This window comes from Theobroma cacao, chromosome 4 (assembly GCF_053813885.1).
Source record: "Theobroma cacao isolate CCN51 chromosome 4, ASM5381388v1, whole genome shotgun sequence".
In the NCBI taxonomy this organism is placed as follows: Eukaryota; Viridiplantae; Streptophyta; class Magnoliopsida; order Malvales; family Malvaceae; genus Theobroma; species Theobroma cacao.
The window spans coordinates 22,530,617-22,543,690 of record NC_142642.1 but is presented as its reverse complement, the minus strand read 5'-3'; the positions used below and the strand labels follow the sequence as shown (position 1 = coordinate 22,543,690).

Sequence of the window (13,074 nt, the reverse complement as noted above, 5' to 3'; positions counted from 1 at the left end):
GATGGAAGAACATGAAATTTTCATGCTTGATTTTCATGCTACACATCACTAACTAACTGAAAACACTAAAATACATTGAAATCTAACCAAATCCAAGTTCAAAACTCCTCCCCCCATGTCCGGCCAGCAAGGGTATCCTCATGCAAACTTAATTCTCAACCATGAAAAATGAAAAAGAATGCATAGGAAAGGTAGATCACAAGCTAGAATTGAAAAATCTTACCTTTTTTCACTTGTTTCCTTGAATTTTCACACTTTTCCCTTGAATTTTTCCACCTAAGGTTTTTGTTCTTCTTTTCTTCCTTTGTTCTTCCTTTGGCCGGCCATATGAAGAGAAATGGGATGATTTTGTGCTAATTTATAAGCTAAATAATAAATGGATGAAAATTTGACACATGTCACCATTCCATTGGTCCATGTGTCATACTTACCCATTAAGCAATCTCTCTCCACCACTTAAATTTTCTCAATTATCCCTGATAATATTGGGTAAAATCCATGTGCTGGACAAGTGTTGGGTGGTGTAAAATTACAATTTTGCCCTTGGGGTGACAAAATGACTATTTTGCCTTTATCCAAAAAAAAATGCCGAAATTAAAATTTTTTACTTCTCAAACTCAAATTATGTTCTAAATAGTCAATCTTAGTCAAAAATTTCATCCAACACTCACATCTTAACCTCGGGTGGCAAAATAATCATTTTGCCCCTAGGTCATGAAAATTCCAATTTGACTCCAAATCGGTCCTCGAACTTCGAATCACCATTTTAAGTCATTCTGGGGTTTTAAATTTCTCAATTTCATCTTAAAATCTCTATTTGGACTAGTTCGAGGCTTAATTCAACTTAATTGTATCATTTGGTACATTGTCGTCCTTTAACGATTTTTGAGGTACCCAAGTAAGCAAACATGCATTCTTATGTAAGAATGGCATAATAAACATATTGTAGAGCTGGGCTTGACAAAATCTCTCTTGTACCTTGCTGCACCTAAACGCCCATTCTTTGTACTTGGATTCTGCACTCAACCTTGTACCGTTCAGATTAACTTGTGATTATAGGTACTTTCTTTTACATCTCTTATTGTATTCTTAGAGTGAGGGAGTCACTCTAAGTGTTTGTTTCAAGCTAGGATAGCTTGAATGTGTTAAGGTTCTAACTTAGCCTTGAAAAGTTAGTTGTTGGGTTTTAGTTGATCCCGTGAAAAACCATTGTTGTAGGTTGTGGTTGAGCCTTGGAAAAATCACTTTGGGTTTTAGTTTAGTCCGTGAAAAACTAGTGTAAAAGGTTTTGGTTTAGCCTTGAAAAACCATTGTAAAGCTTGTGAATTTCACTAGTTGTTAGTGGATTTGTTGGGAAATCCTTGGTTGGATAATCAAGGTAGTGGATGTAGATCTTGAACTGTACCACTCTAAATTGTTGTGCATTGTCTACTTTGTTTTTATTTTCTTTGTGCTGAAAATTAATTCCTCATCTTATCAAAAGCCAATTTGTGCTATTCACCCCCCCCCCCCTCTATCACATATTATTGGGACCAACATAAATATAGTTGTTTACGACTATAGGTGAATTATTTTGGGTTGTGGCTAACATTGATTGGTTGTGCATGGATGTTTTCTTTTTATCTAATAGAAAGAAAAATGATGTATTCTCATTACCATTTTTGTTTATACTAGGTAGGACATTGAGTTTTTGTAGCAAGAAGGATACATACCAAAAGGTGGCTGGTGTAAAAACTAAATCATTCAATGAAATGATAGCCTTTGCATTTCAAAAAAAAAAAAATTATAGAGAAGTAAATGTTGGGTTGAACTCAGCTGCTTCCATTTCCTTTTCATAAAATGCTAATCATCTAAATTTCTTTGTCAAAGGACTCAACAGAGAAATAATAGTCAATTTTTTTTTTCATGTTTTGTCTTGGTGTTTGTTCACAATAGTGCATTCTATTTTACACGCCACCAATGATTTACTTCTCCATTTCTAGCTTTCGAACCATGATAAGATTGAACTTGACTTGATGTTGTAAGCTTCAAGAGTTAATTATAATGGTAAAATAGGTGAAGGGTAAAATGGGTATAAAATTCATACCACGTCATGAAATTAACAAAAACTCAAACGATGGAGTAACAATAAGATTTATATATCCTGCGAAATATATTATTTTTAGGTGAAATGTCCATTTTAAATACTAATGGACCTAAGATGAATTCTAGTGAAAACTTAAGGGCTTGAGGGTAATCTACCCTTTTTTTTTCTTAATTGAGCTCTTGAAAGATCATCCACTAATTGAGGTTTAGTCTATGATTGTTTGAAATCTTGTAAATTGACTAAAACGAAGGAAACCCTATGAGTTGCGCCTATCTCGGAAAGTTTGACTCCTTGCTGTTGATTGTGTTGTTTGGTGTTTTTTGTTGTGTTTTAATTTCTTTAGATATAAAAAAAAATTTTTTTGATTGTTTCTCCCATAGCTAGCTCTAAGCCTTGTAAGTATAAGCAACTCAAATCTCCCTTACAGTTATTCGTAATTGTCATTCGTGTGGATCATCATTAGAGGTTGAACACTTGGACAATTTATGATTTGTTACAACCTAGCTTGAGAAAGAGGATTGAAATTGTGCTAAATCCTTGTTATTTTGACTCCAAGAAAATTAGGTATAAAGATCTTTATCCTCTAGTTTAGATTTAGGGTAAAATACACTAATACTCCTAACTTTTAACCATAATCACACGCAAGTCCATTAATATTCAAAATGGTCGGTCTACCTCAAAACATATCTTTTTTTAGACACATAAATCCTATCGTTAGTCAACCGTTTATGTTTCCGTTCGTTTGATGACATGGTAATATTTTCAAGATAATTTTGCCCTTCATTAACTTTAAAAACAATCGCTATATAAATTATAATTTTTTTTTTTAAAATATTTTTCTCTTATTCAAAAAAAATTCTCTCTACTTATCTCTCATCGATCGACCACCTCACAGTTAGCCACCTTGTGACCGAAAAGCACCAGATCGGTGCTCCCTAGGGGAACGCAAGATCTGGCGTGTGTAATCAGATCTTGCACTTCCTTAGAGATATCTGGCTGGATCTGGTATTCCACGGCTAGATTTGGCCACGAGATAGCCATTGGCCTGAGAGAAAGGAAAATAATGGAAAAAGGAAAGAAGGTATTTTAAACATTTCACATTTAGGCATTAACGTCGTTTAGATGTTTGGAACGAACTATCCATTTTGAATACTAATAAACCCACATGTAAATATGGTCAAAAGTTGAATGTGTCGATGCATTTTATCCTTGGATTTGTCTATGCTAAATAACCAAAATATAAATCTACTTTAGGAAAAATTTTAACTTTTGCTACGCATTGTAATAAGATTACATATTTTTTTCCCAACATCTAATTTTAGAAAATGAATCTAATAGGTCGTAATGTGAACTCACATAAAAATCACATTTACAAGAAATCTTTTTGATACATAATTAATCACATTTATAAAATTTGTTACATTCAATTCAGTAATATTATATCCACTATAATTAAAAGGAAAAGAATAAAGAGATACAAGTTACTCCAATACCATCTTTTTTTGTATGGTTATTACAAGTAAAATAATGTTCTACCATTTACAATTAATTATGATTGAATAATCAATGAAAATTTAAAGTAAATTCATTTTTTTCTTAGTTTCTTGGTATGTTTTTAGGATGTGCTGACGAATTAATGCTACCTAATTAGTGATTAGAAAATTAGAACTTAAAATATATATTTCATTAATTAATGAATTTTTTGTCTTGCTAAATAATTAGATTTTGATTATGTAGTTAATCAAAGAAATATTATATATATATATATATATATATATATATATTATGAAGTTGCATATGCAAGTACAAATCAGAATTACAATCAAATAATCCTTAACATGTATGACATAACTATTACATTTGATATAAGAAATTAAATAAAGTAAACTAAAAATAATTTTTTTTGAAAGGTGTAAACTAAAAAAATTAATAAACCAAAAAAAATTAGCATATATATATAACAAGACAAGATTGAACATAAATTTTATCAAAATTTCACATAGTGAGGCCCTTCGAATAAAAATTAAACATAGTGAGACTTGAACCTGAAATCTAAAGGTTTTAGGGCATTCTTTATACATTTAGAGAATGCCTCATTGTTAGTGACCAACAATTGATTGATGGAACGATTTATATAAGAATTCATGCTTTTCGTTATGTTGTTTACTTACATTTATTTTAATTGATTTTTAAGTTATTTATGAAACTCATCATTTGTTTATTAAATTTTAATGGGTTATTTATTAATTTTTACATAAAGAACACATTTTTAATCTAAAATTTATTAAATTTGAAAACATTATTATTAAATATTGGTTTAAATAACTTTTCAAAAAAAATTATTTTAAATAAGGATTGATCATCATGATCCACAAAGCTTGATTATCACACTTATTAATATAAGTTAAGTAAAAATAAAATTAATTTGAATTATTTGCTCAATTATAAAATTGTTTTGATAGAAAAGATCTTCTTCATAATTGTTGTTATTATTAGGTACATAAAACTGTATGTAACTCAAGGTAAAAAAAAAATACAATAAATGCATATGCCTAGAAGAAACAAAGAATAAACTTTCAAATATGAATTTAATGCTTCTCTTTTTAGAATATATTGTAGGGTTAATATTTGATGAACTAATAAGATATATTTATTTGAATCTTGTTTTCTCAATCTCTAAAAAATAAAAAAAAATCTAAAAATTACTCTTAAAGTTACAAAAATTTGCAAAACCTAATTTTAATGGATGAAAAAGAGAAACAGAAGATGATGGAGTTAGAGAGAAATAGAAAAGAGGAGAACAAGAAAAAGAACCATTGAGAGAGATTGAAAAGTGAAAATATTTTATTTTTTATTTAATTAATTATTTTAAAATTTTAAAATTTAATTTTAAGTGTTTAAAAGTTTTTTATTGTACCTTATTAATGAGGTGGTACATTTTGACGAGTGTATAAAAATTATACACTGTCAGCGTATCAAATATAAATCCTATATTGTATATAGCATGGAACTGAATAAACTTTAATTTTCCACAATTATTAATTAATATAAGTAATTATTTATACAATATGCTAAAAACTAGTACTAAGTAAATGGACAAGTCCTAAAATGTCGTAATTTAATGGACGATCCAAATCCCATGCTCCCGTTTCCTATCTCACTTTGTGTCCCAACTTTCATAATATATCATGTGTTTATTTTTTATTATTAATTAATACATATTTGATTTTATTTTATTTTTACTGTCTCACAAAAGCATTACTTGTTTAATTTTTTTTCCTTCTTTCTGTCTCAAGTTTTAGTTTGGGCTTGTTTAAAGATCAGTATCCTTCTCACCTCTAGTGGATTTGCTCTTCTTACCTTGCAAAAACAAATCATTAATGTAATTCCATTAGAACCACATGGTGAGTGGTTTTAGAAACAAACTAACATTAGTGTTTGAACGAGTACCTTTTGGTGCATTACCATTGACAGTGAATTCTACAACAACACCATGGTACTGACATGGGCTGGACTCCATTATCAGTAAAAATCTTTGAGAGATCAAAATTCACGTCTGTATCGTATCAACATCTTGCAAAACACCCTCATTGTTTCATCTGATCGCAATTGAATGACAGAAAGAAGCAACTATGGTTTGCAAAGTTTAGGTGAAATGCCATACCCATTAAACCAAATTCAGTATGAAAGAAACCCAAACAGAAAGTGGAAGAGGAAATATGAGAGAGGAAAAGAAAAGATGAGAGAGAAAAAAGGGAAAAAAATTAAACTAGTAATCCTTTGTGAGAGAGAAAGAGGAAACATAGAAATATGAAAAAAAAATTAAAACTAAATGTGTATTAATTAGTAATAAGAAAAATAGACACATGACACTTTATGAGAATTAAGGCACAAACTGTGACAAGAAATAGAGCTTAGAATTTGGATTCGTGGTTTAAGTGATTATACTTTTTAAGAGGATTGAAGTTTAAGATGGGAATGTTGACTTGTTCAAAATTATTATGCTATCTTATTAATTTAACTTAAAAGAAACATGGGTAAATCTATGATAAAATAGAGAGTTTGCAAGCATGGGAGGATAATGATATCATGGATTTTCTTCCTTTTAAAAACCACAGTATCTCAACAAAGATAAATCTTGATGCTCTTCTCATGCTTGTTATTGAGGCTAAAACACCTAACAACTGGGATTGACCTTGACTACGTAGCTGACACAACATTTACAATTCTCTTTTTTTTAGCCGATAACCACAAAGAAGCACCCATTTTTATTGGATTGCAAACAAAGTTTGAAACATTCCCATTGGAAGGAGGAGGAGGGAAAAGGAGGGGTTGAAACAGTCTGCTTTGGGCCTCCTTTGATTCTTTTTGGGCTTTGAACAACAATCCTCTGTTATAATTATATACCATTTAAAAATACAAACAAACAAATAATTTATACTCATTTATTTCTGTTTTAAATGTTTACAAGTAGAAGACAAAGGTTGTAGTAGCCTGTAGGCTTTGAACAGGATAAGCCAAAGCCAACCAAAGTGTTGTTTTCTTTTAAAACTCCTCTCTCAAAGAACACAAGCACAAACACTCCCAACTCTCACTCCTTTTCACGCGAAAATACCGCACGTTTCTCCTTTCCCCCACTTTCTCTTTCCTCTCCTTCTCTTTCATTCAGCTTTCAAAGGTTTTCATTTCTCAAATGCTGCATTACTTTACCTTCTTTGCATCATATTTAAACTCTTTACTCTCTCCCTCTTGTTTTTGTGTCTTAATGTCTTTGTTTGTAACTCTGTGAAGTAAATTTGAGTTGAACGTTGGTGTTTAGAGTAAGTTGAAGGTTAAACTGAAGATTCCGGGGACTTTTTTTTTTGGGCTCTTTACTGTTCACATTCTGGGATTTGGTCTCTGGGGTCTTCTCTTTGCTTTGAATTTTCACATTCTTCTTCATCTTAACTATGGATTACTCGTTTCAGCGGATTTCTTGCGTTGCATGTCCTTTTCTTTGAGTGGCATTGGTTTTTGTACCCGTTTTCTAATCTCCTTTTATGTCATTTAATGTTCAAGGCTTTTAAGTTGTAAAAGAAGGTATCTGTTTTCATGGGAATTCTAGGATTTTTCTCTTTGTTTGGTAGGTTTTGATTATCAATGTTGTTTGAAAAGGAAAAAAAAATTAATGTTTTTGTGTGTTTTATGGTGAAATGAAGCGTTTCTGGAGACATGGGAATTTAGTGTGAAGGGTACTTGCATAATGGGATTAGGTCCGGGTGATATCCAGGTGGGGCCTTGGAGTGCTGGAAAATCAAAAGGGAAAAAGAAGATAAGTACTGAAGATGAGGAGCCTGGATGTTGGATTAAATTTAGGTTCATGGGAAGCTGCTTGTCTCCAAGGGCCAAAGTGGAGGGTTCCATAAGTGGCACTAGCACTCAATATGGTATGTAAATTTAATATATTTCTTACTTGGTTTTATTTTACTGGGCCTTTTAGTCTCTTTTGTTCATGTTATTTAATTAGATTTCTAGTTAGATATTGATGGATTATTTATCTATGTGATGAACCTATTGGTGTAAACATGTTCTACTTTGCTATCAGGATGCTGAAATGAAATCTATAATGTGATTAATTTCTTTCTCTGCTTTGGCAAGAAGGTCATATTTTGCTTATCGGCTATTGTCATTTTCTCCTTAAGGGCCTTTGTCCATTTTATCTGATCAGTTAAATCTCTCCATCGTTTGGCTTTCTAATTCTTTGTCTGTGTGTTACCTGTATGCAATTTCTGCCACATAGATGTAATGATGAAGCATAAACTGCTGATCGATTCAGTTCTATGCTTTAGCAAACATATTATACCCCGATTGGATATTGATATCTATCCAATTCTCTTGCTGTACTACCATGCGACGATTGTTATCCATTTGTGCATATTTGGTGGATAGTAATTAAGTCCCTTATACTTTATATTCACTGAGATCATCACTTCGTAGTGATCATTTGTTGTCTAATGTGTAACGAAAATGGAGTATCATTTGTCGTCTAATGCATAACCTCGGGAATTCAGCCACGTCGTCATCCTATTGTCAAATAGTTCATCCCCTCCTTTTGGAGGTGTAATAATGGGATAAGACACAAGGGTTCTCTGTTTCTTTCCTATTTTGATTAGTCTTATCGTTTTATGGTGGCTTTGGCAAAAAATGCAAAACGTTTAATATGGTTTTATATACAATAAGATATATTATAAACATTGGGAATGATCATGTTGTTTATGCATGAAAATTTGTGCGGTGTCTGTGAACTCATATCCTTTATGACCTCCAGCAGTTCTTCTATTGTTACTATTTCTGAGACTCTTTCGAAGTGAGGAATATTTGTCCAGATTTGTTTTGTTCCTCAGAATAATGTTGAGACCAGCAAAACTAATGAATAAAAATAACATTGAACATATCAGTCAACTTACAAAGCTTTAATACTAGGTTTGGTTAACATGCTAGCAACCTTGTAACGTAGTTTATGTTTTACATATGTTTGACTTCAATCTTTTCTGCCAGCATCTATTTTTTACTACTGAAACTCCTGTAACTAAAAAATCTGTGATTTTTAATGACTAAAAGGAAGAATAATGAAACCAAGTCACAAATTATGATTTATATCCTCCGTTTTTTCTTCTTGTTTCCTTCTCTTAAGAGCCAAGTCATAACTTTTTGTATTCTTTATAGCCTCAGAATTATGCAGGGTTATTGGTGGTCAAAGGGCTGGGTGTTCGCTTTCTATCAATGTTTACATAAATAGAGTGATACCTTCTTATGTATATCGTACACAGAATTTGTTTTCCATCTTTCAGAGGGATGCATCTTCTTAAATGCTGTTCCAAATCTAGAAACTACAGACACTTTCTTGCATACCTTCATTGATCCCAATTAGTTCGATGCATTATAACAGTACTAATTGTTTTTTGTGTGTTAACCAGCCGAAAGTAAATCAACAAAGTCAAATGACACCACAAATGAGTCAAATGACACCAGCACAGGTCAAGCTGTTGTTCCAGTTGTGTCATCGTCAACTACTACCAATGCTGAAAGTATTTCATCCACTCCGAATGTAAGTGAGGAGCTTAAAGTTGCTTCTCAGCTTCGAAAATTCTCCTTTAATGAGCTCAAGTTAGCAACAAGGAGCTTTAGACCTGAGAGTCTTCTTGGTGAAGGTGGTTTTGGTTGTGTATTCAAAGGTTGGATCAATGAGAATGGTACTGCTCCAGTAAAACCAGGCACAGGGTTGTCTGTTGCGGTCAAAACCCTTAACCATGACGGACTTCAGGGTCATAGAGAATGGCTTGTAAGAGATTCCTTACTGTATTTTAGTATTTATTAATTCACAAAATCACATATAGTCATTTATTTTGTGTCTATTTATGCTAGTATATCAATCAAGTGGTTAAATTATGCTGCGGTCTCTTTTGTGTGTGCCAGGCTGAAGTTAACTATCTTGGTGATCTCCTCCATTCTAATTTGGTCAAGTTGATTGGTTATTGCATTGAGGATAATCAAAGGCTACTTGTTTATGAGTTTATGCCTCGAGGAAGCTTGGAGAATCACCTCTTTCGAAGTTTGTATTTAAACTCATTATTAATAGACTTATTTTCACTTAACATTAAAAAAAGGAGACTTATTTACTTGCCTTGCTTGTCCATCTATGGTTGTTAAAGTTTTACCTAAAGTGAGCTGATAGCCAACCTTATGGTGTAATCCTCAGCTTCCTTAGGAAAGACCCGGGCACCCAAAAAAGGCAAGCTTAATTGTAACAGGCAGTGGGGTTCAAAATGTATCCTTTAAGATATTTCTATATGTCTGCTGGAATTTTCCCTTACTGTTGGATGTGGATTCAGCTACGTAGTTTTGTTAAAGGATAAAAAAATTACAGTTGATGGTTATCGTACTTTCTTAAACTGGGTTGATATCAAGCTACCTATAAAGTTGGGATGAGGATTGATACTGATATTTTTTCATAACTTTAGTTTTTTGCCCACAAATTAACTGAGCACAGTACTGTTTCATTAGCTGATCCCATTTCTTCTGCTATGAATTTGGTTTTGCTTGCAATGAAATCGGGTACAGTAAGTGTGTTGAAGAAGTTTTGATCTCATTTACAAACACCAGGAAGGAAAAACAGTTTTAGCCAAGAATTATGTGCGACTATATAAAAGCATTTATTTTAACCTTCCATACTGTTTTGGTTCGCAACGCAAGCTGTGTAGTGACTTAATGATGGTTCATTAGGAGATTATTCAACTGCATGCTCTAGGTAACCGTTTTCTTTTTATTTATTCATTTATTCATTCATTTTATCAGGGTCCCTGCCTCTTCCTTGGTCCACCAGAATGAAAATTGCACTTGGTGCTGCGAAGGGTCTTGCTTTTCTTCATGAGGAGGCTGAACGACCTGTAATATATCGGGACTTTAAAACATCTAATATACTGTTGGATGCGGTGCGTGACTAGTACAGTAAAAATAATTTGCTGTTATGTAACATGTATCATTAATTTTCTGAAATATTCCGACATCTTCTTCAGGATTACAATGCCAAACTTTCTGACTTTGGACTTGCCAAAGACGGTCCAGTGGGAGATAAGACTCATGTATCTACTCGTGTGATGGGAACCTACGGTTATGCAGCCCCTGAGTATGTTATGACAGGTAAATACAATGGAACTGCTTTTTCCCCAAAAATGGATTTGCCAATTCCTTTTGGCACCTATCACTTCTTTTTAATCCACCTAATCACATGTTCCTCATTAGTATATATCTTAAATTGGAGGGATTGGTGCACATGGTAGCAAATCTTGCATGCTTTGCCTTCGACATTCATGATGCTGCTACTATGACAACTATTACCTCCATGCTTCTGCCATTATCTCCTTAGCCATTAAGAAACCGCTGCCACTATATCAATGTTGTCAACTATGATGCTATTGATGTGCTGGTCTCATTACCCTCTGAATGCAATCGCCTCTTTGCTGGTATCATCAACTTCAATTATTTCCCATGTTCTTAGCTTTCCCATTAATAGCGTGACGTCATCTTCTAAATATTCCATTTTTGTTGCTACTGTCTTATTTGTCAAATTCTGCCAAATTTTAAAGGTTTGATGTCACCAATTTGCAGAATGAAAGAGGTAAAATCATCAAAGTTTGAAAAAAGAAACTACCTAAAAGAAATTCATTATAGACTCATTCTAATTTAAAATGATATACAACTAAGGGAAAGCTAGCTGTTAAGGCATCATTAATAATATTGCATTTATGTATGCATAAATTATGTTTCCATACAATTTATTTCCTTGATCCATGTAGAAGTTGGCAATAGATGCTTTTATTAAAATAATCCCTTTAAAAGTGGAAATACTTTTGGAGATTTATTCATCAAGCAAGTGGTTGAGCTATATTGCTCCGACTCTTCATTTTCATTTAAGTATCATTGTTGGACACATATCCGATGGACATGGGCATGAAGGTTCAACCCTCCAAATATATGGAAAAACCTAGAAAAAATTGAACGTACCTGTTTCAGATATATACCCTTATCCAACAGTGATCCTGAGTCCAAGTAACATAGGTGAAGATTGATTCAACTCTACTGAGCTTAGTTAATCTTTCTCTTTCTATTCAAATTGATTTTGTTTGCTTATTTGCATATGTTTCTAGGCTATGTTAAAATGTTAACTCGTTTCTTTTTCTCTTTGAATGCTTGAAATTAAGTCCATCTCTAAATAACTTCCTGCCTGTTTGCAGTTCTTAAATGTATATTGACATTTTTCTGTGGATCTATTGTACTCTTAAGTGCAAAACACGTTATAAAGTCATGGTTCTTTATAAACAGAATATGTAAATGAGGCCCTTTCTCCTCTTCAAAAATGGCAGAAAGAAAGAAAAAGGCATAGAAACAACAAAATTTACACCTAATGAGAATTCATTTTTTTCCAGGGCATCTTACATCAAAGAGTGATGTCTATAGCTTTGGGGTGGTTCTACTTGAAATGTTGACAGGCCGAAGATCTATGGACAAAAACCGACCAAATGGGGAGCATAACCTGGTGGAATGGGCTCGACCCTATCTTGGAGAGAGACGAAGATTTTACCGACTTATAGATCCCCGCCTTGAAGGACGCTTCTCAATAAAAGGTGCGCAGAAAGCAATCCAATTGGCTGCCCACTGCCTTGGCCGGGATCCAAAAGCCAGACCTCTGATGAGTGAAGTTGTTGAAGCCCTAAAACCTCTGCCTAATCTCAAGGATATGGCTTGTTCTTCTTCTCACTTCCAGGCCATACAAATAGAGCGCGTGGGGTCCAGTTCAAAATCTAGAACTGGCAGTAGAGTGCAGGCGGGATTGTCAATAAGGGACGGGCAACCTACCAGGAGCCTCTCCACTCCGAATGGTCCGCATGTCTCTCCATATCATAATAACCATCTTCACCGATCACCCAAACCTAATGTTAGCCAACCTTGACATTGCGTATATGCTCCCTGCTCTTTTTCATTTCATTACATGTTTTTGTTGTGGGGATTGAAGTAATCATTGGGAAAATGAACATCAGCCATGAGTTTGGAAGTTCATGCTGACCTGTTCTTTCTAATAGCGAGTATTTGCGGGCACTGTTGTCCAATATGAAGGGGATCAATTAGAAGAAACTCCGGAGAGAAACAATGAAGAGCTCTTTGGAATTAATGACCAATGGTTTCCTGTTCACTTTGGCTGTTTATTTGCCTTTGTTCTTTTTTCAGATCAATATTTCTGCAGCTTGTTCATCACCAAACATTCCTTCGAGCAATTGCAATTAGAGCCACGACTACTTGGTCCTCATTCTAATGCTCGTTTCCAACCATGGCAACAAGAAATTAATATTACTTAGGAGGAAGCCGGCTACCTGCTATGGTGATAATTTGCTATTTATTGCAGCAAGTGGTAGTTGATAAATTACTAAGTTGAGCCTACTGCAGATACCAGA

General features: G+C 33.4%; 1 protein-coding gene across 1 annotated transcript; it reads left to right on the top strand.

Moving 5' to 3' along the window:
* Positions 1-6,581: 6,581 nt before the first annotated feature.
* LOC18601475 (serine/threonine-protein kinase PBL34-like) lies at positions 6,582-12,815 on the top strand. Its single transcript, XM_088805884.1, has 6 exons — positions 6,582-7,512; positions 9,043-9,407; positions 9,542-9,677; positions 10,421-10,557; positions 10,642-10,765; positions 12,052-12,815. Exons 1-6 carry the CDS (start codon positions 7,329-7,331, stop codon positions 12,573-12,575), a joined length of 1,470 nt encoding a protein of 489 aa, XP_088662010.1. The 5' UTR covers positions 6,582-7,328; the 3' UTR covers positions 12,576-12,815.
* Positions 12,816-13,074: the final 259 nt, after the last annotated feature.